General features: G+C 47.0%; 2 protein-coding genes across 9 annotated transcripts in view; one reads left to right on the top strand and one right to left on the bottom strand.

Moving 5' to 3' along the window:
- Nucleotides 1-13856, bottom strand: part of LOC135912998 (death domain-associated protein 6-like) — a 149753-nt gene extending 135897 nt beyond the window's left edge. For 3 of the 8 annotated variants that reach the window (XM_065445609.2, XM_065445611.2, XM_065445613.2), the window contains exons 1-3: nt 13414-13591; nt 13112-13168; nt 9738-9785 (exon numbers count right to left, since the gene is read on the bottom strand). In XM_065445609.2, the coding sequence (XP_065301681.1) occupies nt 9738-9785; nt 13112-13168; nt 13414-13512 (204 nt within the window). In that variant the 5' untranslated portion in view covers nt 13513-13591. The other 5 variants (XM_065445610.1, XM_065445612.1, XM_065445614.2 and 2 more) reach the window with 4 other exon arrangements.
- A 1270-nt stretch (nt 13857-15126) lies between these two features.
- Cip4 (formin-binding protein 1-like Cip4) overlaps nt 15127-27119 on the top strand; it is a 318199-nt gene continuing 306206 nt past the window's right edge. Inside the window, exon 1 of the mRNA XM_065445621.2 lies at nt 15127-15356. Coding sequence (XP_065301693.1) covers nt 15333-15356 — 24 coding nt within the window. The 5' untranslated portion in view covers nt 15127-15332. The remainder of the gene's footprint in view (nt 15357-27119) is intronic.

Raw genomic sequence — 27119 nt, 5'->3', positions numbered from 1 at the left:
AAATTCTCCTTTGAGGTGCTTTTGAAACATTTTGTGATTTAATCCCCTATGCGAGATGTTCATCATAGACCAAAAAAGAGTGAGTGCAGTTGCTCCTTCTACAATACTTTTAATAGCTTGCATTGCCCAAACATTTACTACAAAAGCTCTACTATTGTCCATTAGCGGTAATGGCCACGCATTATCCGCATCCGTGCCACAAGCAGTGCAGGTTAGCACCATCTTCACTACCAAACCATGCTGTTTCATACTTGTCTTTTATTCACGGCTGTTTGCACAACTGGCACAGAGTGCGGACAAGCAAACCATTCAGGGCCACGCGTTGCACGACGAAGAACTTATTGTCGGCCAGAGTTTCGATGCGACTCTCACCATGGCCCATCAACATCACGCTGCACTCCCTCACAGACACTGCACTTGGCAACTCTTGAGCTGTCGCGGCACATTTGCGAGATGCTTCCGGAGACACAAAATGAGGCTCTCTTCGGGCCCGAATTGTGCTACCGGTGGTGCTGGTAGACGCCGCCACATTCTCTCACGAATTACTAAGCTGACCATCCGCAATGTACCCGCTATGATTGCTTAGTGGCTAAAGTGTTGGGCACAAGGTTGTGGGATTGAATCCCGGCCACAGCGGCCACATCTCGATGGGGGCAAAATGGGAAAACAGCCATGTACTTAGATTTAGGCGCACATTAATGAATCCCAGGTGGTGCAAATTTCCAGAGTCCCCACTACGGCGTTCCTCATAATCACATCGTGGTTTTGGCACGTGAAACCCCATAATCAAAATTTTTTAAATCCGCAATGTCTGCAACCTGCGCAGCACGCTCAACGGATGTTGTCGCCAGCACAAAACGCTGCTCCAGGGGCACCTGAACAGTTTCATCTATCTGTGCGGCCGATGTTCCATTCATGCTTGCAGTGCTTGGCTGCAAGTACTCTTAGCATTGCATGCCGCTGTGATTACCTCTGCTTGCAGAAGTCACCAAAGCGAACTTTATTTTAGTGATCAGTGGCTTCGACTTATGAGCACCAAATTGATATGCAGTCTTGCATTTCTTCTTAAACGATCGCCGGCCCATGATCGCAGGCGAGGGCCAATCCGAAAACTATGATGCGCTGAGCTTGAGAATGACGTTTTTCTTTTTTAACGACTGGTGGTCCGTTATCGTAAGTGAGATGCAATCTCGAAACCACGCCACAACGAGTTGAAAAGATGTGAAGTTAGTGGCATCAGCGCTGCCAGAGAGGAGAGCAGACAACCTTTGCGCCAGCTGCTAAGGGCCACCGCCCGGGAGACCAATGTGGAGCCACGTACAGTCACGTGGCATACGCTGCCAATCAGAAACCGTCGTGAGACCTTGAAACTTTTGCTTGCTGTGCGCTTGGAAGTGCCAAGAGCATTTCAATGCAGGACCAAAAGTCTGTGTTGACGAAAGCACTGTTGGTTTCAAAGGCAGGATGTCATTCAAATGTTATATGTAATCCCCAAAAACCGATGAAGTGGAGCCTTCGTGCATTTGCAGTGGCTAACAGGAAAACTAGGTATGTTTTAGCCTCTAAGCCACATTATGGAAGCCTACGCCTCTTTCAACCAGCCTTCCCAATTACATGCCACATTGTTCTGCATCTCTTGGAGAAAGTGCTTCTTGCCAATGGTGGTTCTGAGTACCACTTGTACACTGACAGGTACTACACGTCACCACTGTTTGCCGAAGAACTGCTTTAAAAAAATGTGCTCCTCACAGGCACAGTCATGCCAAGCAGGAAGAATATGCCACCGCAACTAAAGAAAAACATCAAGAAAGGTGAAGTTGCTGCGTCTCGACATGATGACTCATACATGGCCCTCGCTTGGCGAGATAAGCAGCAGGTGACAGCGCTAAGTTCTGCTCACAGCCCAGTGGTGCAAGAAGTCACAAGATGTGGCAAAACTGTAAGGTTAAATCTGTTGTCATCTGCAACTATAAAGAAAACATGGAGGCTGTCGACATGCATGACCACTACTGCGCAAGCTATGCAATTGCATGTAAATTAGTGAAATGGTGGAGGAAGCTGCTCTTCTGGCTGATTGAGGTTTCTGTTCTAAACGGCTAACTATTGGTGAAAATGCAGTTGGCTGCTGAAGGCATCAAGAAACCAAGACACCTCTCCTACCTATGAAAGCTCATTGAACAGGTTGTTGGTAACATGCAGTCAAAACCAAAGAAGAGGTGCCTGTCTGCAAATTCCCTAGAGGATGAGTGCTTGGATGGTAAGCCACACTTCATATATAAGAATATGAATGGTAACAGCAAGGACTGGACTGTGTGCAGTGATAGAAAGAAGAACGGCGACAGGAAAAAACTGCTTTCTACTGTAAGACATGCAGTGCAAATCCTGGCCTCCACCCTAGGGACTGCTTCAAGCATTACCATGCCGTGCTCAAATACCGATGACAGCCAAGGGTATTAAGAAATCTTTCTCAAATAAATTCCCAAACATGTGCTGCGTACCTGAGCATTTTTTCTGCATGGCGCCCAAAATGTGCAGAGCGGCGCCAAATAAATAAATGTTATTGAGGAAGAGATGGCTCTATGGTGCAGGAAAATGGGTACAGTATATAACAACAATGCATCTCGTATTATGTGTGACATGCCAGAAAGATGGCAGCTCCGACTGTGGGGCATGTTGGAAAATTGTTTGATGTGTCAGTTATACAATTCATAGAGTTTCCTGCAAGAAACTGCGGGGTTTTAACGTCACAAAACTGCCCAGTGGGTTATGAGGGATGCCGCAGTGGTGAGTTACAGATATTGGCAAGTTCCACCTGGCGTTCTTTCACGTACATTCAATGCACAGTACACGGGAGTTTCATTGTGCCCCTTCAGAATGCAGCTGCCATGACCAGGAATCAAATCTGTGACCATGTGTTCAGCAGCTCAATGACATAGCCACTAATCCACCATGTTTTAGCTAGTGTTGTTAAGAACGGCCCGCTGAAGTGCAAGTTTTGCCAGCCAGTTGCGACAGCGGTGTCAACTTTTTGTGGAACGCCACCACAACCCTCTAGCCTCACGGCGCCAACAATAGCTGCGACCTCGACTCTCCATCGCAGGTGCAAAGATGAGTTCGACGAAGCAGGCTTTGTGCCTGAACCCGCCACCGCCAACGTGGTCTGCTATGAACAAGGCAGTCCCCGGGGGAACGTAGTTCGAGGTCCCTTCCCACGCGCCGTTCGAGACGCAAGACAATGGCCATTGGTGGCGCGCTGTGGAGGTCAGCTCGGGGAATAAAAGGCGCCTTTCCTGAAGTAAGCCCCGAGTTCTACGAAGTCCGTTTGGCGTCGGCTGAGGACCGTGAACCTCGCGCAAAGAAGTGTGTGTGTGAGTGTGCATGTGTAATCCCTCGCGCAGAGAGGCGACTTGTTTACGATGACTGGTCAAACGTTTCCCTCACCTAGGGATAGAGTGTTTCGAGGTGAGTGTTTATAAACCGCTGTTGTGCGCCTGCTCAGGGCACTTTCTCTCGCAGTCATGCTAGACTGATGAACTGCAACGTCCTTATGTGGATACTGTAAATAAACCCATATTCCTCGTTCTCGATGAGAAGCAGTCCTTCCCTTCAACAACGTCCTCAGCGTGGATAAGTTGGACCGAACGGTGGGATTGTGCCCCCAATCCTTACAGTGTACACTTACTTTGGCATTAGTGTCTATGGGAGCTGCAAGCATGATGGTTCAGCCAACTTGGGAATAATGCATAATAGGTGGATTTTCCTTAACTTCATCTTTCCAGCTCCAAACAGCTTTGCGGATTTGCAAATTTAACCGTTTCAACAAAATGTTGCGCTACAAATGCAACATTTCACAATGGTTTTATGTGTGTGTAGAGACTTACTATCTTGCTGTGTTAGAAAATTATGACTGCTTGTAAATTTAGAAAGATAAAGTGCAATAAATAATGTCACAAGAACGCCTAAAGCCACAAGCACAAAGATTAGGCAAATCCATGTATTGCCCGTCATTCTCATGGTAGCTGAAGGCTCGGAGTGCCATAGCTCCCTCTGGTAATTTTTGTAAGAAACTATGGCACAACTTGTCGTACATATACCATCTGTCTCCTGCGCATTGAATGCAGGTGTACAGTGGCTTCCCAGTCAATATAAGCACCACTAAAATTTTCTGCTAACCATGGTGCGTAGCCTGCTGCTGGACTGCAGTTCACTCAGACACTGTATAGACAGAATCTGTAGCTCTGCTATGCCAATCTTCAAAAGTACTATCGCGCTCAGTATGAGCTACAATGCAAAAGGACTTGGCAATGTGGTAGTGCATTGTATCTACACCAATCTTCAAGAGTACTATCGCGCTCAGTACGAGCTACAATGCAAAAGCACTTGGCAATGTGGTAGTGCATTGTATCTACACCAATCTTCAAAAGTACTATTGCGCTCAGTACGAGCTACAATGCAAAAGCACTTGGCAATGTGGTAGCACATTGTATCTACACCAATCTTCAAAAGTACTACTGCGCTCAGTACGAGCTACAATGCAAAAGCAGTTGGCAATGTGGTAGCGCGTTGTATCTACACCAATCTTCAAAAGTACAATCAGCGACAACTTCGAAAACGATCGTTCGGTCTCACAGTTTGCCACGGGTATGCTTAAGGACATTCGCAAAGTAATAGAAAGGTTCGGAAACACATCAATAAGCTTTCTTTCGTGCAGCAACTTCATTATTCCCAGGGGACTCGTTTCCTGGCACACAGAGTTGTGTAGAAAGTTTGCAAATTGAACGATTTCCATGGAAAATGCTGGCTCCAAATCATTTTTGTAGGTTTTCACCAACTTCTAAGCCTGCTGTGCCAGAGAGGCCTCGCTCCCAACTTCTGTCAGCAATTTTAAGAATCCGAACCTTTCGCAGAGTTCAGTGTGGGCAGCCTTTCGCACTCGCAAAGCAGAGCCTAGACTGTCTAGTACAACACTGTAGGTCTCTACGATAAACTTTTTTCTACCTTGTAGCACACTATAGTTTTTTCCGTCCGGGTGCTTACTCAAAACGATGCGTTTGCCCTTATCCTGATAACATTGATTGGTACTTTGCGTGCATGCTCTCTCTTCGAAGGTATCAGAGAGGTCGCAAAGAATTAAAGCCTTCTAGAGAGCTCAGCTGGTCTACAGCAGTTGAAATGTCTAGGCCTGGTTTCTGAAGTGCTACGCTCATTTTTTCAAAGCACTCCAGGATTTCACTCCAGAAAAATCGCCATGAATGCAGTCTCTAGTTTTGTCATTTTCTTGAAGAGAGAGTGCGCTTCGTTCCTAGTGTCACTGTTTCCTTCCTCGTTCTTTGATATAGCTTCAAGGCAACACAAGACTGCTTTGAAATTTTGTCAGAATGGCCTTACATGATTCAGCGTGTCTTGACCACCTGGTCTCAGAGAGACTTTTCAAAACAAGCTGCTGGCCAGTTCCACCCATGCTGTCCAAAAGATACCTCCATCGCTTAGGTGAGGCAGCAAGAACACATACAGTCTCTGAATTACAGTGAAAAATTTGACTGCCTCAAGGCAACAGTCAACGCTACACGAACCAACTAAGTTCAGTGAATGACCAGCACACGGGACGTAGGCTGCCAATTCATTCAGGTGTTTGATTCGAGCTTGCAGTCCTTTGTATTTTCCTGACATATTACTCGCATTATCATAAGCTTGGCCCCTACAATCATCAATTGAGATGCCATTGGTCATCAAGAAGGACATCACAGTATCGAAAAGATACAAGCTGGTATGCGATTCAATTGGAACAAATCCAAGAAAGCGTTCGTACACTATCCCATTTAAGTAGTATCGTAAAACAACTGACAGCTGATCAACATGTAAGGTCTGGAGTCGAATCAACAATTAAAGAGAAGTATTTTGCGCGTTTCACTTCGCCAACGAGACATTCCTTGACAGCCTTTGCCATATGCTCATAAATTCATCACAAATGGTTTTTGACAGATACGATGGGTGACCTTTTCCTTTGTTCCCGTAGCGTTTGATGTGCTCCTCTAGAAAAGGATCAAACTTGGCAATGGCCTCAAGCACTCCCATATATTTGCCACTTCTCGGTGAACGCGGACAAAAGCACGTGTGAACTCTTCTTTCCTTTCCTGCCTAAACTCTGCCATCAGACTCATCATCATCTGCTATCGGACTCATCCTCCCCCGCCCAAATTACCATCAGGGTAAAGAGAAGTCGAATGGGAGGCACTGTTGGGTAATGCAGCACATCCTTTCTATGAGAAGGACAGCGGCAGAACTATTTGAGAGGTGGAGGGTGGCGTGGTGGTGACAAGGGGCAACGGAGATTTAGGTCCTCATCCCACATTACATGTTTTAGGTGTTTCCCCTTGCCACTCCTCTCCAGACAGCACTGGACGGACGGACTGACAGGAAACCCTGAAAACTCTTCCAAGCAAACGCACCTCACTTGGTAAGAAAGAGGGCCCCGCCGGGGTGGCAGGGGATACCTGTTTTTGCAGCTCGACAAGCTCTCCCCAAATGATCAGGCTAAAAGCATGCGGTTACATTAGGCGGGGGGCCCTGTCTGCTCGTTCTAGTTTTCTCGCTTCATACATGTCGCTCGAAGTTCCGTTGCCCATGGTTCCATATACTAAGCAGGTCGGAATAAATGGGCCCCCTTCTCCAACTATACAAGGTGAGGCCCTCAGCTGCCGCCCCCTTAGCCCCCTCCCCTTAATCCAGCACTGGACCCATACTCATCTTTTTTGTAGTAGTCCATGACGGTCTGCACAATCTTGAGGGCTTAAACAAGACCTCTGAAGTGGATCTCGGGCTGTCCATATGCAGTTGCTTCTTACAAAAACTTTGTGCCTTGTGAATCATGTACGTCTATAAACTTGGCACGACAACCTGGATTACTTGTGGATGAAGGTTCACAGGCAGCAGTATCAACAATTGCAGGCATTACTGCTAAGATGTAGATGCTTGGTAGGCTTTGCTCAAGTTTCCCAACCATTCAAGGCAGTCATCACAACAGTTCCTTGAGGGTCCAAGACTATCGGTTTTTCCAAACTGACCCCTGATCGAATTTCGACTGCAACAGCACTTTCAATTTTGTTCTGCTTCCTTTTTGCGTAAGCTTTTCTTCGTCATTAAAGGACATAACTGGAGAGCTTGAAGGGGGAAAGATCAATGAACTCTATGTACCTGTTCAGCTCACCGACCGTTTCTGCCTCAGAGACGAAGACATCAGCAGTATCACCAGAGTCCAAGAGGGAGACCAAATCCTTGTACCGTTTGAAAGAGTGTTGACAGATCTGACCTCCACCTCTAATTGGACGTGCACCTTGATGCAAGGCCTTCCGCAACAAAGAGACATGTACATCAACACTACGGAAACTTCACTGGAGTGGAACTTCATTCTTGTGCCATCATGTGGTAGTCGGCACAAAAAACTCGCCATGGCTGTAAGGTCTGACCATAGCTACTTTGTGAGTGAGTGCAGGAACGGTCACAGAACCAATGTCAAGCGTGCTTTCGAAACTTAAATGCTATGTCCCACCTCAGCAACCGCATACTTTCTGCTTACGCAAGTGCAGAGGTGCAGGGCACCAAGCCTCAAGCGGCTGTATCCAGTGACCTGAAGCATGCCTGAAAGCAAGCAGAGTTGCAAAACGTCCCACGACTCAGGTCTTATGAAAGACAGAACACCTGCAACCACCAAGAAGTACAAATGGTAACCTAAATAAAGAGTTCTAAAAGATATAACATAATGCCCAGAAGTTTCTCGTGGCACTTGACTTAGTGGCAGAGCTGCACACCTCGCTATCCTCTGTGCAGGTGGGCTTTGCTGTCTTCGTGGTCGTCTGCACACATCGTCTGTGCTTCGACATTGTCTGACCAGCCACGAAGACACACTGCAGAAGGCAAACATCGTTAGCCCACTGTCTATTTCCATAGCTTTCATTTTGGCACTTTGCCGAAAAAAAAAAAAAAAAAAGAATGGAGGGCTGTGAACGTGCTCCCTGCCTGCTGACAAGGAATACTGGCTGCTGTACTGAAGCCACAAGCTATACAAGTGCATTTTGTTCAAACAGTTATTTTCCTTTCTGAAAACATTTTCCACTGACTGCACATACTTCATTCTTGTCATTGTCATTGTGCAAGGCTCAGAAGAGAAGGAGGCATGTCCTTGTATTACCTTTTCACAAGAAATGCTCATTTCTCTACTATGGACCAATCTCTCAAAACACAATACCTGAACATTTGTAACTCAGTTCCAATAAAACTGATGCAACATATTTTTTCATAATAGTATTCTGCAGTCCTCAGAGAACAATTTGGGTGACTTTGAACGAAACTGAGGGGCGGGGGGGGGGGGGGGGGCATTTTTTTATAAACTCTTCAGTAAAGCAACATTTTTTTTTTATTTTGATGTTCTGAGCAAAAAATATCATTACTTAAAAAAATTAGTAGAAGAATAAAAATGCACAGGTTCGTTTTTCACCTAAAAGCCTACCTCTGCTGTAAGTCACAAGCTGGGATGCACAGAGAGGTAGAAATAGAGTCCCAAAGATGAGCATGTTTGAAAAATGTAGCACTTTCAAGAAATTTTTTTTCTTTATGTTTGTTCACAAATCCAGGAAACGTCATAAACCACTTCCCCTTTACTTCTATTAGCAGCGGAAATAAAGGTATTTGCTAAATTATTTTTGTGTGGCCTAGAGCAATGTTGCGAATTTAAAAAGAACAACATTTACTAAAGCTGTCGTCGTTGCCCAATGATTTTTTATGATATTTTTTTTAGTTTAGTAATAGCTTTCTTCAAAAACAAGTAGCAGTATAGCACTACCCAGCCACGCGTGCACAATGGGCAAAATTATCAGAAAATAAGAAAATTACAAATATACCACCTGTTTCAATGTGTCGTAGAATTGATGTGCATTGACTTTTCCAACACAATCGGCAGGCACTGTACCATGTTTCTTCTTGCTTTCTTCTTTCATCATATGTGCATTTTTTGGTGCTCTTTGCTGTGTTCATAGTCCATTTTCCAAAGTGGACAATCACTTACTTAATCCTGCTAAACCACTGCTAAATTTAGAAATCCAGCGAAATCACTTGGCGGCTTAAACTGGCCTTGCAGTGCGCTCAATCGCTACTTCAGAAACGGAAGCAACCCACACCATAACTCAGAGGAGGTCAGTGAAATGTCATAGAAGTTATGACCGCAGCCGATTCAATGAAGAAAAAAGTTTCATTACAATCCGTTTATTCATATATGTAGCCCTAACCATGGTTGCTAACATGTTACTTGCAAAGGACACAAACAGCACTTTCATTTTAAATATGTACATGCTTAAGTTTGTGCTAGCCAAGCTGTTGTAGTCGCTGTAGAGCTCAGTTCAAGTTTGTTTCATTTTAAGTGAAGGTAGCTATGGACTCATGTATCCTCACCTTCCAAAAATACTGAACAGAATAACTGAAAGAGTGTAAAGCAACAATTCTCTCTTACTATGCGAAAAATCTTAGATTTTCTTTTTTTCCCCCTTTCTACAAAGCTGATCCCTGTCTCTAGCTTACCCTCACAACTTCACCTGGAATTTGTGACTGATTTTCTTATCATTCTTAAAGATACAGCATATTTAATACATGTTTTATACAGACGTTGGTTGCATGCTTGTACTAGGTTGTAGTTTGTTGGCATGGTGAAAATCAGTCTGAAAAGTGGACCTGAGTCATTTACTCACCACTTGAGGTTCACATAAAGGTGGTGTGCAATTAGTCTTCTTATCATTCTGAAAGACATAGCAAATTTATCGCATGTTACACAGTACACAGAGGTCATCAGATGTTATCTACAAGTCTTCCAACTCAATGCAATTGCCAGCAAATTTCAGCACAGTTTCCACAAGTTCAATCTATCCACCCTGCACGTCCAATTATATTGCAAAGGTATGTAGGCCTGTGCATCCTCCTCCTATCACAGAAACGTTTTGGAAGAGTGCTATTTATAGAAAGAACGAAGCAGCACTCCCTAAGGTGAAGAAACTGTACATTAGCCCTGACACACACACACATGAAACAACACGCAAAAGTCAGGAAGTTCAACACAAGATGAAACCCCTCCGGTTGCTCACAGCTCACACCTATCAGCAGAGAGCCTTGCTGTCTTAGAGGTGCTAACGAAAGAGAACATAGTGCCTTTCTGAGTAGTCACACTGTACAATAGCATCAAGTAGAGCCCTGGCTTACATTCACACATCAGGACAGTTGCCTGCCAAAAGCATAAAGCAACTGCAGTACTCTTCCCACCAAAGAGCTCAAGCACATTCGGCAAATCTGCTCCCATACGCCCTCGTATAGGGCTAATCAATGACAATAAATGAACAGCGGCTTTCACACATGAAATCACAGTTGTCGATACAAGACTGCCATTCCTCTTGTCTCTGGCACTGTGCTGTGTGCTTCAAGGAATGGTTGCAAGATTTTCTTCATAAACCAACTTGTTGAAAGGACACTAATGGAAGAAGTTCAATCTAACTATAGTGGTGATTTAATCTTTAAAAATTCAATTAGCGCGCTTCTACAGTTGAAAAAGAATAAAGCAGAAAATCAAGGTCAAAGCTCCCTTACTTGCATTTCGCACCCAAATTGTGACATCGATGACTGCAGTTTTGCACCACAGATTGCCCGATATTTTGGTGTATCTACGCCCTTCTAGTGCAGGAAGTTCATGAAAGCTTCAAGGTTGAATCTTTACTCACCATCAAATACAATGCAATTCCTTATTATTAATAAACAATAGAATAGTGCCAAATGAATGCTGTCTTAATCTATGACCCCACGGGGAGCTCATGCGGGAACTCCAAGGCGACAATAACATCCATCTTCAATTTTTGAGTCCTTTCTGGTCAACCATGATTCTTCCTATGGCAAAACTGATCTACTTGCAATTCCCACAGTTTAATCTACAAAGCTAGCGGGACTTTACCCATTCCTCTTCTATGCACCTGTACCAGCCAAACACAAAAACAAAAAACAATGCTAAGAGCGAAAATGGTAGAGCGAACAAATGATAGATGACGACATATTGGTTGCATGCACCACCTATTTCCTCAAACTGAGTGTTCATAATAGTAACCAGGTTCTAATCAGAGAAACTTTCACTGCCCTTGTCTGCTGAAGTTGGCAGATTTCTTTTTCAGTGTGCACAGTCATGGGCTTCTGTCCATCAAACCTAAATGCCCTTGTAATTCTCAAGCTTCCCATGATAGCAAAGATGCTCAAATGCTGCCACAGTCCACATGATCATGGCATCATAATTGTTAGTCAAAGAACAACTGACAAGCAGCATATAAAAGTAATAATGCTGTGAAATACGCAAACTTGCCTCACCTTTATGGCTTTCAAGTGACTAAAATATAATGTTAAACACAAGTGGCAAGTTACACTTCAGGAATCATAAATATGTCACTTCTACAATAAGCTGATGCTTGGCAAGCTAAAAGATATGCAGACCTCAACACCAGTGGTGGTGCCATATCGAAACTACCCCAACTACTCTCTCACTGGCATCATGGATATTGGCACTGTCTGATCAACACCAAGAAGGATTGCATCACACTCAAAAGTGGACAAAGATTTAACCTAACAACTTTTGTGACATTTCTTGCACAGAAAAGGCACAGATAAGCAAGTATACTCCAGAATAATTGGCGTTAAGCTGACGTCGGCCGTGTCGTGATTATGGGTCAAAATTCTGAAGAGAGAAGCTTGATTTTCATTTTCACCAAAACATTATCCTGTCAAAATATAAATACAAAGAGACTCTTGAAAGCATATTTTACCACTTTAAATGAATTTAGTGTTTCTCGATCATGCCTCCTCAACATCACCTGCATGCACACTTTTCAGAGTGAAATGGGCAACATGCACACAGCTTTAAGAGTCACAAACAGTTGGTTTGCAGACTGCTCTGCAGAAAGGGCATGGAGACAGGTCAAAATGACAGCATCACCCACTCTTGACTCCTACTGGGGAGAGGGACAACTTTATATATGTACAATTGGTCAAAACTACATACTTTGTTGAAACCGCACGTATAATAGCTTTACAACCTATATTAAGGTGTCTTCAGTAATGTTAAAAAGAAAGAAAGGGAATAGGCAATACATACTTCAGTGAGTTCATTATTAATGTGTTGGCCAAATATCAGCTAAATTTTGAAGACCGGCAATAGTACCAAAGAGTTTTGTCTGTTCGTAAACTTAAAGCATGACCTTAATACTCATGTGCAACTATTTCAAGTTATAATATTAAATGCCAAAGACAGCGAAACTCGTGTTTATGCTTCACCCACGAAATCGTCTGCTCGTGCTCAGAAAAGCATAAATACCCAAGTTTATGCTTTGTCTCGGAACACTTCCACTTGGAAAAATAAAGCGTGGCGTCGTGCACCGGTAGGTCATCAGGCGCGGGCCGGATGGTGTTGCGGCTTGTTTAAGCTTCCTACAAGATCTACCGACGTCAACTACTTGGGCTACGATGGAAACGAGACGCTATTCTGAACAGCAGCATACTGGCGCCCGTTTCATGGCTAGCTTGAACAAACGAATCGTTGCCCGATCGCTTTTACGTTCGAACACCTATGGCACGCACAGTTGCATTATACTGCGTATACATGTATATACATACATGCAGAGCGTGAAAACGCTTGCGTCGAGTTGAACGCTAGCCAGAGGGCTAGCGTTCAACTCGACGTGCAACGTGCAACGCTTGCTACAGGATAAGATTCCTCCGCTCGCTGCGCTATGTGATCTGGCGTCTACTGTCAGTACGGAAATCCTGTGTCCGGTTACGCACACATTTGGGTATCCGCGGAACTACACATCCTTCGACTTGGGGCAATTTTTCGACATTCCACAGGTGGCAAGAAACGTTGTTGTGATGTGCAATTCAGTTTTATTAGCGAAACATGCGATCTTGCACAGCACTGACCGGAGATGTACATGCGTTCTAGCGCAACAAAAAACTGCGTAAAGTGAGCAGTGTAATTACTTCGAAGAAAGATGGGGTTATCGCAAGTATGCACACACGTGTATGTAAATGAATCCACACTTACACAATCCGCTGCACTGTTACTTGTCTGTCGGTGCTTGTTCAGATCTCGTCCAGTCACCTAATGGAGAACAAGATTTTTTTTTTTTTTTTAAGCATTGCAATCACCACGTGGAATCTTCTACGCAAGTTCACGAGCAAAACAGAACTACGCTTCTGATGTCCCTATCTACAGAAAAATAAACTCTCTCCAATAACAACTTTACCACAAGGCAAATTGTTGGCTGCTCGCAGGCGCCGGGAAGTCCGAAGCAACTTCCCGACTTCCGAAGTGCAGCAAATTGCAAAGCGTAAGACAAGACTAACATTTGTATTCCGGCTATCTTGCTTGTCCTCATCGTCGGAAATCAGGATCACCTCGTTTTTGTCTATCAGTGGTTTTAAAAACGCCTTCATTGATGACATTACTACCTCATTTGGAATCGCAATGGCAACAACGGCTGTGGCGCCTCGATGCGCGCGCTAGAACAGACTAGCGAGGAGAGTAGCGTGCATTCTCACTTAAGGTAGGGTGGTGCCATCTTTTGTAGGAGCACGCTGTGCGAAATGCACCGCCGCCATGTTTTAAATATTTGTCCCTTTGCGATGCAACTGGTGGGCACGAAGAGCGTTCCCTTGGCAGGATGCCTGGGCGCCGCGTCTCCCAACACAACAAACATTCTAGAAGTGGTTGGATGAAATATTTTTTTTGTTCCTACAGACTCGAAAAGAAGGCTCCCATGGCTCGTAAAAATCACCATAGCACCCACTTCTTTGAGACCCCCATTTTCAGCGCGAGTCATCTGCCTTTAGCTCACGGTTGTTGCGATCCGTGCATAAGGGATCATGTGATTTGGTCAATTTATTGTGTTGCTAACAGAGTCAACTTATCTCATGTTATCTGCTCATTTTATTCGGTACCAAGCACTGAGCGACCGAACTCAGTCAGATGCTCAGAAAGAGGGAAAGACGAACATCTGAAGTACGCAATGTATATCTGATGTTCTTCCTTATGTATCAGTGTGTTCTCTGCAGATGAACTCACTTCTTTTCCTTCAGATTTTCTAGTTTTAAATGACAGCTAAAGCTTTGAATTGCCTGTAAGTGTTATTGCGTACATGCTATGTATACGAAATAACAGGCACAATATATAATCCTATATTATCAGGAAGACAGATTCAACGGAATTACGGAAGCAGCTTCTGACTTTAATAAAAGATACCCCTAACTTCAAAAATAACACTACGACAAAAAGCCACTATAAACATAAAAGAAAGAAGTCGATAAACTTGAAAGCGATCGAGAAGAAAGCAATTTTGCCAAGGCCTGGTGCCCTTTAGATGCAGGAACCAACACAAACCTTTGATGCAAGGTTTGCAAATAAGTTCACGCAATTCGTTAACAGGGTACGTGACTCGGAAATGAAGGCTGTCCCCTCGGAAAAAGAGCGTTAAATGTGTCGAAATTTATTTATGCCAGAAATACTTACCATACATTGACTTGCATCCCTCACCCCGAAAAGAATTCCTTGCTACGCCATTATATCCTGCATGCTTACGACTGCTGTTATCGAAAAGCTGGTAGAGTTATCGTGCGCTTCGTATGTGTAGAACGCAACAGCTTTGTGCATTTTCTTTATCTATACTTTGAAAAAAGAACATAAAGTACAGCAGAACACTTGTTTTTTTCTTCGTGAGTGTAGCCGTCCGACGCAAGCGATAGACTCGGCGCGACGCAAACGCAGCGTACTTCTCCGAACGCAATGAGTCCGACAATGGCGGCCTCCGTAGCAGACGACGCTGTTGTCCTCGCAAGTTTTATGCTCGCAGGGGGTCGTCGGGTAACCATGGAGTAGCGTTGTGTTTGCCTAAAGTTGTTTTGGGAATGGCCAACGTATCTTGAAATGAATAAAATTGTGTTCCTTTATTTTGCACAAAATTAAAGAAACATTATATCGACAAGTCTCTTTGCACAAGAATCACTGTTTCAAACTTCAAGTAGCATTGTCTACAACGGCCGCCAGAGGCCGCGGCCAGTCAACGATAGGCGGCCATCTTGCTCAGAGCTGCTCCTGCGTGTGTCACAAAATGATAGCTGGTGTTTGTGTCGAAATGGAAGAACAGACGTGCATCTGAAGCTCTGAAACGTATACGTGAGGTGTGGCTCAAACTGCTGTGATACTGCTCAGCGTTTATTCGTCGAGAACATCGTTTGCAACTGCACGCTGGATATTCGTCAATGAAAACATGAGTTGGGGTCTGGAGCTCTGGGTGAGTGTCCGTTCTTGCACTTCTGCCGATGAGCACGCGTTGCGTGTAAACGGTGCAACTTGCGGTAGAAACTTTTGGACGATGCACCGAGAACTGAACTCCGCACGTTGTTTTGCTATCGGACTTCATGCTCCTCATCATATGCGCGCATAGAATGTCGAAGGTCTCTAAACACCATTAGAGACATTCACCGACCACTTCATCCTTTATTCCCAGCCTCACTTGTCGCACAAGTGAGCCCCACGCTTGTCCTGCGGCGTTGTCGAAGTAGCCTCAGGCCTCAACGTTGAGTGACCTCAACAACGAAGGGAAATGTATTTCGCCCAACCATCGGGTGCCTAACGAGTTTTGAATTAGCGGGTGAAACGTAGTGGTATATCTTGAAGCGGAGTGTCATCAGCCAGCATGATCGTCTTTTACTTGAACTGTGTACTGTGTTGTGTGTCTGTTGGTGCTTTCGTGAAAACATGTTTACGTTCTGCGAAGGAACTGCCTACTGGCAGATTTGCCATTACCGCTGTGCCCACACTTGAGAGTCGCTGAGAGATAACACAGCTTACTCCTCCGACCGGAACGAGTAAGATGTGTTATTCGGTGTCTGCATTCATGCAAACAGTGTGGTTAAACACGCGCTTACTTGTTGGTGCAAAAGTTGATGCCGCTAAACCTGGCTTGTCGTTCGTTTGCTTGGTTGTTGTTATGTTAATGTCGCTTTAACTAGCTGCTCTCTTCCTGTTAGCGATGACCGCTGAGACAAAAAGATTGCGTACGTAGAAACTTGTTGAACAAAGGTACCGTTGCCATGAAGTTTAAGAAATGAAGAACATAAAAAATAAACAAGTAATGGTTAATCAGGCACGACAAACCGTGTATGTACCTTTGGCTTTGGTTTATGTGTCTGGATGAAAAGCTTTCGCTTTCGAACGGAAATCTATCGGATAGTTGTTGACCCACCACATCTCGCACGGTACGTGCGTACAACGGTCATTTCAATGCACGTGTCCCGTGTCGTCTATGTGGAATGGGGTTAAAGCTGCGAAGCAAACGCCTAGGTCGCTGCGTGTGGAGAAAGGACCAACTGCCTTGATATTCTCCGCGCTTTGCCTTGTTATTGCTTGCGAGGCCGAGCCGTTTGGAAGATGCGCATTTTGCGCCCGTCACAACAGCAGTTCATCGTTGTCATCCCGGTTGCGCGAGTAACTGATGTTCGAGCGCGTCAAGAAAACAAAACATGCCAGGGGGAAGTCGCGGTGAATATTCGGAAGTTCCATCACGTTTGTGACCGCCTCGGCCCGCCCGTAAGCTCGCAAGAATGTCGGCCTACGCGAGAAGCACCATTTAATTGACTTCGTTTCGAGGGTGGCTTTTATTTTTCCATCGCCTAAGGCTAGCTGCGGCTACTTGAGTGGCAGGTATTCTTTTCTGTTTGAGCGGAGCTTCACGTCACGAGGCGTCGCGGCAGAACTGACTCATACTTGTGCGTGCCAAGCATTGCTCACAATGTGACGTTTCGCGCGCTTTTTCTTTTTTAAAATTCTTATTATCTTTAAGCTCTCCTATTGCTTGCGGGCGCGCTTTTGTTGCTAATGTCTGCTTTTCAAGCGAACTCCTTTGTTATAAACCTGACATTTACAGCTGCTTCCTGCGTAATGCCGTAATTATCAGTTTTCATGAGCCTCAACCGAACCGCAGATTCAGCTGCGTCGTCTGGTTACGTTGTCGGGCACTTGTGCGAAACGATCGAGAGATTTAGATAAGGGGGCGCAAACGGAACGTAAGCCGTTTCCGTCCCCTAATGTCATTCGTCGTGACTAGAGAGTACCAGTAAGTACACTACAGGGCGTGACGAAGCAGTGAACAATTGCCGCGGGAAAGCTGTACGATCCTGCGCACGGAGGAAAGTTCGGGAGTGTACTACCAAACTGACTGAAATTGCCTGCGGATCGTATATGTTTTGCTAACTCTCACCTTTATTTGAGATGCAGTTTTTTTTTTTTTTCACCAAATCCACCTGTCCTCTTGCCACATAGTCCATAGTGTTGGAATAAACGTTGTATTAATTTTAGTGCGTGAGCATTCTCACTCCCCCCCCCCCCCCCCTCCCATATTTTTTTCTTTTTCTGCCGTGTGTATGATTGTTTCAGAATGATGTTACCGCATCGATAAACGCTAACTCTAATTTTGTTGTTATGCCGCGCTGCGGGTGCAGCGGTATCCGCAGCCGCATATTTCGGAATAATAAGAACGTTAAATGGGGATTCTCGTCTGAGAGGGGATATGGTACAGTGCAAAGATTGTTAGCACCGATTTGGTTCGTTATTCCTGCCACCAGCGCAGTATAAAACAAAAGGCCGCATAACGAAAGGCGCAAAGAATAATCTCGCAAGTTGATAGGATAGAACGTTTGAGTGGATAATTTGGAACTATAAAATTTATCTCATTAAATGCACTTTGTTACAGCCGTGGTGAAAATATTCAGAGCAGGACAGATTACTTTTTATTTTTTCGCAGCGGCAGGCGTTTAGAAGCGCCTATTTTGGCCACTTATTAGGTTGGTGAGCACTAACTGGCTAATTAATTGGTAATTGCAGCTTTGAGGTGCATGTTGCAATCGTGCAATTTGAAGACGGTCAGTTAGCGCGCACCACGGCTTCGAGATGTTCGTTCTGCAGGGCGGCACAGTACGTTGGCATTCCACAAGCATGACGTTGTAGTTGTGCAATTGTTTGTAAATTTTAAAGCTCATTTAAGCAAACCTTGTACGCGTGTTTTCCTTATTCGTTATCCAGGCGCGTGCGAACGTGCGGCAGAGAGTGTACGCATACATGTCGGTTCGTTGTCGAATTCGTAGTGACGATCAATGCCAAGAGCCGGTGGCGCCGAGTTTTGGCTTCTGCGAGAGATTACCGACGCAACTGCGCATTTTTCGATTTCGCTTTTCTGTTCCCTTTCTATACGGAAAGGTTTGCTGAGGAATTTCTGTCGCACGAGCGATTCCAGAGATTCCAGCTGCCTTTTGTAGCTCCGTTTAGACGCGAATCCGGCCCAAGAGCATTTGCACCTGACGTGCTGGGGATAATGCCGGTCACGAGACGGAGTGTCCTGCCCGTCGTTGGTTGGTACCAGACCGCGTTTGCATTTGCCATGCGCATTGGCAGCCGGGTCACTACGAGACAGCATACCGCCTTAGCTACATTTCTATTCGCCTGCACTTGTTACTAGTTCAGGAGGTGCTTCACTTGGCAGTTCGTTTCACCAGATCGACGTGGCGGCATCTGGACGTCGCCATTCGTTTCACACATTGCAGGCTCCGCGCTCCTCAGAAAGGTGGTGCAGGGCTGGTGTCGGTTCTGCGCGAGCAAGAACTGGCGCTGAACTAGCTCGGCCAAGTGCAGGCGAATCGAAAGGACCTCGTGATGGGGCGGATTGATGCGTGGGGTTTATCGTCCCAAAGCAACTCTGAGGCTATGAGGGATGCCGTAGTGGAGGGCTTCTGCGGGTGTACCGACACAAGCGTTTCATTTTTTTTTCTTTCAATTTCGCCTCCATCTAAATGCGACCACCGTGGCCGGAAATCGAACCGTCGACCTCGTGCTCAGCAGCAGCATGCCGTATAGCCTCTGAGCCACCGCGGCGGGTGCCGCTGTGTTCCGAGTCTCGATGACGACAGCCATTACGAGATGTGGCTCACACTGCGAGTTACTTGTCAGAAATAATTCGCATGCGGATGCTGTGTGCGGGACGCGCGCGCGCAAAAAAAAAGGGGGGGGGGAATAAAGCGCAACGACAGAATTCGTGCTGTTTCAGGAAAGGCTGACATCGTTGCTTCCACACGTGGGTTCGATCACATTTGTGTTGCTCAAACCCGCGTTAGACACAGCCGATTTCTCAGTCTGTGTGCCGCAGGTCGTGCACGTATTCTTGTGTGGGCACCGTGGAGTCGCGACTATCGGTGTTTGTCGTCTGTTTGTTCTGCAAGCGTCATGTGGCGGTCTTTCCCCCCCTTTTTTTTTTCCTGCGTGTGTGTGTGTGTCGTCCAGCTTCGCGTCCCAGCTTGTACTACACTGGAAGTCGGCCTCGCTGTCACTCCTTCGCGGCGCTTATCCGGATCGACTGATTCTACGCACCGTGCGCAGCCAGGGAGAGCGGGTCTTTTTTTGAGTGGCGTGCAAGACCAAGCTCGGCCATAAGCGACCGCCTTCGTTCACGTGTTCCTCCTCTTGGGGGTCGGCGCCTATGGCCCGCGCCAGCGACCGTGCTGCGGAGCTTGAAATGTATGTGTGTGTGTGTGCACGCACACGCGCGCGCCCGCAGGTCTCGTTTCAGAACTCGCGTCGGTGGTGGAAGGGGCGCAACTTTTTCGCCATGCCTGTGTTGGTCCCGCCCGGGCGGTCGATTACCCTTTCTCTGTTGCCGCTTCCAGTGAAATCGTTTTATGAACAATGCTGTTCCGTACGTTAAACCGAGTGCCGTAGGTGTGACCTTAGCACGCAAATTTTTCTACAGTGCATCCTTCGCGCAATCTTAATGACCACGGAACACTTTTTATTTTTTATTATTATTCTTTTTTTTTTTGCGACCACCGCGCTTCTTTGTAGAAACGGTGCAATGAACAAACATTTTGCGCTCGCTGTGTCTCCTTGTCGGGACAGATTAATGTGTGACTGCCGTCACCTTCTGGCACGTTCGCATCCCGAAGCCGTCGAGTGTTCGGTGTTGTGACATTTTGTGCTATGCATTGGCTCCCGAGCCGACTGCGCATATTCCGAAAACAGTAGCGCATGTCGCAGCGTCTGTCTACCCTCGGTACAGCGCTCGCGCCATCGGAGGTCCCCGCGTTCCATTTGCAGCAGCGACGGATGCCGGGTGCACTTCTTTTCAACGTCTTGCGGATGCAATGTCTCGCGGACGACCGATCGGATATGACGGGGCGCGGTGGTTATTCATCGACCGTTATCGGGGGAATCGAACCGGGATATCTCGCGATACCGTCGCGGGATATTTCCACGAGCATCGTCAGCAGCACGTGCTCAGTCTGCCACGCGCAATGACCTATGGCGTTGCGCCGGCTGATAGAAGCTTTATCGGCATCGCGGCGCATCCGAAATTTGGTCATATAACGTTCTTCTGTGCGCCAATCGAATCGAACTTTTTTTCTCGGGTGATGTGTACGTTTCACAAAATTCATCGGCCAATTCTTTTGCATGTGGAACCTGTACTTGCGCTGTTTTATAAGGTGCGCTAAATCTTGCGTCTCTGCGGGTGAGATTGGTGTACAGGGTGTTTCTTTCCTTTTTTTTTTTAGCTGCACCATTTTTTAAAAAATTGGCTGTGGCAGTTCACACAATTCTGACCCTTGATCTACATTACTCGATCAGGCGGTCATTACCTCTACAAACAATCAAAATTAATTGAATGATTAACATAATTGCGCTAATCAAAATTTCAGTTACTTATATTACGGCGCATATTTCAATCTACGAATTGTAGCCGGTGAGTTCGCAAGGCACTTGGAACGAATTCGCAGGACACCACCAGTTTCGGAGTATTAATTTTCGAAGTGTCCGACAAAATGCATTGGCGTTCCAGTTACTTTTGTGCTTTCATGTGTAAAGCAGCCAGCCGCTTTGTTAAGTAGTAAGTGGAACAAAAGTGCATTCTTGCCACAAGTTTGACGGCGCAAATCTCGAAACCAGTGCCATCTTCATAATTCCTTCCAGGTCGATATGCCTGGCGAACTGACGGGCTAGAATTCGTATATTTAAATAATATGTGCTGTAATTAAGAAAGTTAATTACCGTAAATATGTTAGTTATTCGATTAAGGATTTTGATTTCTCATAGAAGTAATGGCCGCATGGGTTAAAATTGTGCTATTTGCCACTGGCAGTTCTTTAAAAATTTGGTGCAGCTAAAAAAAATAAGAACATTCTATATACAGAGGTTATAGACTCACAGCTTTTCCATATTGTTCTTTTGCATTCACAAAATGCAAAATAGGTTGGGGGAAAAAAACGAATTCAGCCTACAGCCGAAAGTAAACTCGAGTCCGAAGCTCTAACGCTGCCTTTGATCGCCCCTCATGATGCGGGCTTTCTTCACCGACGACGCCCGCACCCCTCCCGCCCTGGTTTGCGCACCTGTGCGGGGCGTCGCGGCACGTTTCGCCGGCTCTCGCACAATTAGGTGCACTTCGTCGGTAATGCTCGTGCCCTGCTCGCTGATTCTCTGCTGCCACTCGCCAGTTAATGGCATTCATCGTCGCTTTTAATGACGTTGTCGGCGTGTTATAATGCTAAAAAGTCCTCTTCCGGCTCATCGCGTTTAGCTATACGTGGCTGTGGCGTGTCGCTGCTGGGCACGACGGCGCCAAGCCGATCCCAGCCGCGGTGCACGTGACCGCATTCCGGCATGGGCGGTATGCAAGAACACTCGTGCAGCGGGCATCGTGGGCACGAAGAGAACTCCAGGTGGGCCAAATTGATTCGGAGTCTCCCACTACGGTTTGCCTGATAATGAATACCCCTCCGCGGCCTTCGTGCTTTTTTCGATGGCAAAGGAATACTGAAAAAGAAGGGGGGGGGGAACGTACTGCGCAACAAAAAGACAGAATTCAGGAAAAAAGTGACAGCGAGATGCGGATGCGAAACGCGTCGAGCGAGCAGAGGACAAACTCGTAAGCCGCTCACAAAACAACAACAAAAAACAGAAAAGGCCTCTAGCAGCAAGCGCGTAATTCGCACGTCGTTTTCAAACGCATGTACGACGTGCGTGCGTGAATGCGTGCTGTGCTGGGGTTCTGTCACACATTTTACCGCGTCCCTATTATATACTTGTCGTAGAGTCGCCCACCTTGTCGTTCTATATCTGCTATGCCGCTTACCATTTGCTCGCACCGAGCGTGCGATGAACCGCGTAATAATCACTCGAATTCCTGCCGGCCGGCGCAGTAATTGCGGCAGTTCCCGACGGCAGCTCTGACCGAGCCACGCGGAACTCCGCGCTTGCGGAAGTGGGCGCGCCTGTGCGTGCCTGCCGCCGGCTGTGAGTCACTGGGTGATCCTATTTGAATGCGCCGCAGGGCACGGCAGGGAGCGGGCAGGGCGCGCCTTGTGCACGTCCACTGTGATCTTTCCCTCTCGAACCCCCAAAGCCCGCTAGAGGGATCGCGTTGCCCGAGTTTGCCGCGACCACATAAATGGCCATCCGCAAGCGCCTATACACGCTGTGATGTTGTAGAAAAAGGAAAGTATACGAATTCAGGACCTCGTCCCTTTGTAAAATGTCGATTACTAAAAAAATTGCTTTTATCAGTCACTGTTTATACCGCAAAGTGCAACTCGAACAGATGGTCAGTTTTTTTTGCTGGCTATCCACGCGTGCATTGTAGAGAGCTGCGACTCGTGTTCAGCACCGGCCGCTCGGACGCTGTGAAGCCCACACTCGGCCTCTTGGCGTTTACCCGCCACGGTGGCGCAGCGGCTATGACGTTCTATTCTGAACGCGAGGTCGCGGGCTCGACTCCCGGCCTCATTTCGACGAGCGAGAAATGCGCAAACGCCCTTGTACCGTGCATTGGGTGCACGTTAAAGAACCTCAGCTGGTCTAAATTAATCCGGAGCCCTCCATTACTGCGCGCCTCATAATCGTGTCGTAGTTGGGCACGTGTAATTTTTTTTCGCTTGTTTTTGGGCGCGGTTTACTTTGGCCAGGTGACGAACGGTTCCGACGTGAGTGCGGCGTTGTCGTGGTGGCTTGATGAAACGGCTTTGCACTCGTTATCGCAGCCTCTCGACTGTCGTAACGGTCGGTGACGCACGTTCACGCGTGGAAACGGCGTTGCGCCTTCGCGATAACGAGCTCTCCTTCCTCTCGGGTGTCGCCATTTCCTTTACTGTTGCCAGGCTGCAAAGGCTGCCGTATCGCAAACAAATAGCGCGGGTCGTGAATCACGGCGCTGTCCCTCCGTCGGCGGTGGGACAGCGTTGGTGCCGCTGTTTACGTGCTGGCGTTGAACAGCGGTCACGGCATGAACGCGCTCCCGCGATATGATGTCGGTATTCCAGTATACTTGCCACCAACGCTGTGAATCGGCGACCGAATTGGAGGAGGCTGCTCGCTTCGCGATTGGGTCGCGTCGCCTAATAAAACTTGGTTACTGGGCGAGCAGTTATTCGCGCGATAGAGAGACGCGTGGACGAGGACTGGACGGGCGCCAGAACGTTGTTGCATGGTGCGGAAACTCCCTACACCTCCATGGGGACGTCGAAAGTGCCCACGGTCACATGCCAACGCGGCGCGCCAGCGCCGCTTTCGCCACTGGCGGTTGCCGGATGTCCTGCTCGAAACAAATCGCAACCAAACAAAACGACACATTCATGACGTCAGTAATTACGTGTCCAATACGAGTGAGAGAAAACTAAAGTAATGTTTAACAGTCTCGGAAGAGAACAGCAGTTTACAATAGGTAGCGAGGCACTGGAAGTGGTAAGGGCATGTAGTGTCAGATTGTGTCAGATTGGTTTTGCTCTGAGGACGTCTGACATTGACGCAAATGGTTAAATAATAATGCAGAGATGGTTGGTTGAGGATATTCAGGACCGGCAAGAGGTTTTCATATAGCCAGTAGGTGCGAGTTAAATACATTGTGTATTATGTTAAGACGCTCAATTGCGACGCGGTTGCTGCAGGGCAGAATCGACTGTCAATTTCACTCGGGTCTTCTGGGTCGCGCTTGTCAGACTGCTCGAGAGAACAGGAGGTAGATCTGTTTACCAGATTTTGACATGTAAGCTATAGGCCCAAACAATGAAACGTTCCTTTCCTTCGACCTCTTCCTAACCTTACGTGAGGCCTCATTACAGCGAACGACCGATGGAGGAAGCAAGCGTACTCTGAAAGCTCCCTTCGCCCGTCCTTACGTAAGGATTGCCGTACGCCTGGGTTCGATAGCATCTCTCATAAGCTGTACACGAACTCCTTTATTCAATAAAAGGTAAGTTGGATGGTCACATAATCATTAAATTGAAATTCTAATACGCGTGGACGCTTTCTTCCAGTTTTGTTTACTTAACGCGAGTGACCACCGCAGTCGAGCACGAAACGAGATATGTTCCAGCAACATTAGCAAGCCGCCATTGCGAGACGCCACTCATGCCGAACGTGCGACTAAAACGAACGCTGACTCCTGGGGCCGAAGCTTATAACGGTTCGGAAGGGGAACGGTTCACTTGGCCTCATCTGATTGATCAAAATTTCTGCTTGCGTCAGAGGCCGTCAGAGACAGCGGGGCGGCACCGCAAATCACCATCACGTCACGCATCTGTCAATCATTTCCAAAGCGAACCCGTCTTTGGCTAAGAGTGGAACCGGCGAAGGGGTAGTCCGCTTTGGGTTCCGTTGCTGTGGCTTGGCCGTTGGCTCGCGACCCCCGCGCGACCCCGGAGACACGCGGGCGTCGCGTGTGCGTTGGTTGCTTCGGCGGCTATCACTCGCCTTTGTCGTCTGCTTCGCGTTGCTCTTTCGGTGTCGACCACGGCTGGAAGTGCGATACGCGTTCGAAGAAGTGACGGATAATGAGTTGCACCGCCCTTTTCTAAGTAGACCTTTTGCAGGCTACGCTATCAAATGGAAGAGGCTCGGGTGCAAGCGTACCAGTGGTCATTCCACGCAGACGAAGTAATATTGCGCGCTGCGGTTCATCGCCACCGGCCTGCAGCTCCCAGAGGTCGGTCGGAAGCGAAGCATTCATCGGAATGGCCTAGATCTCTGCTGCCGACACTGTCCACGAAGTTGCTCTCGCATTTACTGTGTTGGCCGGTAGAAGGGCTGGATCAGCTTTCCCGTGACCTCCGCTTCAAAGCGAATGCTAAGGGGATATTTGCATGGTGAGATCGAATTCCCAGTGCTATCGCCAGCGTGAATAGCTCGCAGATCGCCGTTCAGCAATCAGAAGGGCTCAACCTAGGCTGGTCCAGCGCTTCCTTCGTTCGGCTGATAAAAACTATACAGTCAGGACGCGAAGATATTGTGGAGATCTCTTCTTTGGCTGCCCTTTTTCTCTAGTTCGGGAGTGCCGCACTTTGTTCCTCAATTTCACGGCACAGCGCGCACTGTCAGCAGCAGGTTCTTCGATTTTAATTCTCGCAGGCAATGCAGGTCTCGTATATCGTAATGTCCGATTTCAAGTTCCGTTGCTTCTATCACGTGACGCGCCGTTGGGCAGATCGCAGGGATAGCGGCAACGCGGCGGCGAGCGAGTGATATCCGAGCCGATGACGAAGGGCGAAAAAAAGAAGGAAAATTGTTATAGTTGGCTAGCAAAGGTGGCCTTAAGAAGCATTGCACGGTTTTGTCGCGCTCGCTACTTAGGAAGTGCTGGCAGTGCGTTCCTGTTGCATGCATCGTGCGAGCTCCTGGTAGCAGACGCCATAGCGCTGCGCTCTGCCAACTCATCTACGCTTGCGATGCCGCCTGTCGGCTGAGAACGAAAAATAATGACATTAATAAATTACTTCTGCATTGCTTAAACACCCGGCGCCACACGTTTATACTTTAGAACTTGCCGTGTAATATTTAATTTATATCTTATATTTAATTAGCAAGCAGAAACATTCTGCAGTTCCTCGATTAGCTCGTCATATGATGACGTACACTCAAGAGGTGGAACCCTCTCATCTGTTGGTCATGTTCTCCCCTTCTTCCACCTCCGGCTTGGGAGTGGCACATTTAGTGACGTAATCGGCGAATTGAACGGTTCGTTTTCTGAACCGTTATAAGATTCCGCCCCTGGGGAGCTATCTAAAACTATTCCAAACTTTTCTATTCCAATTCTGCAATCAGCCCACCGCCATTGGTCAAAAACTTTTTTGGACGACCCCCACTTCACCTGTCTGTCACGCGACGTCACGAAAACCGCGATAGCTCCCCATCTGATATGACGTGTACACACTGATTATGAACAAAACAAAAATAGGTATTTCTGATTCCACGCCTTTTTGCCATTAGCCCTCGGCTATTGGTCAAAAGTTTTCGGGCTGCACCGACTTCATCTGCCTCTCACGCGACGTCACAAAACCGCAAAAACTTAACGCGTCAAAGGGACGCGTACGCGTTAAAGATGCATCAATATGTCGAACAAAACTGAAATTTCTTCTGACTAGCCGCAGGCTGCCCCGTTCCGAAGGAATAAAAGATGGCTGCCGCCGATCGCTCAGGCGCTGGCTACTCGCAGTTGCCGGAGAGCAAAGGTTCATTTGCGTGTAATAAAACTTTTTGCGTGGCCGTGTAACGTTTTCGAGAACTTCCGGCACGTTTACGACCTCATTCTGCCAACTCTGCTGAGGATCCGTTTTAGCGTCATTCTTAAGCTTCCGTTACATGCCGCCGCGATTGTCGACGAGCCACCGCAAGCTAAGTAAGAGAAAGCGGACCAATCGTAGACGTCGGCACCACCTTCTTCAACCGGTTATCGACATTCAGTGCAGTGGGATCATCGAATCCCTTTCCACTTGAGCCTGCTACTCGCCTCTTGTGAGCCAATTAGATAACATGATTTTGGCTTCTAGCGCGAAGTGAAACACGGACACAGAAAGAAGCACTGACGCTCAACAATGATGAGTTCCGGTTTACTCAGGACTGTGGGATGCCTGTGGAATCTTTTTTAGAACTTTTGTTGTTTTACATAGGGAATACTCTTGTAAAATGGGGTAGTTCTATATATGTACAAAAATCGGGAGTTTGTATTGGTTCTAAAGTTGCGCCT

This window comes from Dermacentor albipictus, unplaced genomic scaffold, assembly GCF_038994185.2.
Source record: "Dermacentor albipictus isolate Rhodes 1998 colony unplaced genomic scaffold, USDA_Dalb.pri_finalv2 scaffold_13, whole genome shotgun sequence".
In the NCBI taxonomy this organism is placed as follows: domain Eukaryota; kingdom Metazoa; phylum Arthropoda; class Arachnida; order Ixodida; family Ixodidae; genus Dermacentor; species Dermacentor albipictus.
The sequence above is the reverse complement of the archived record's forward strand: the minus strand, read 5'-3'. Positions and strand labels throughout refer to the sequence as shown.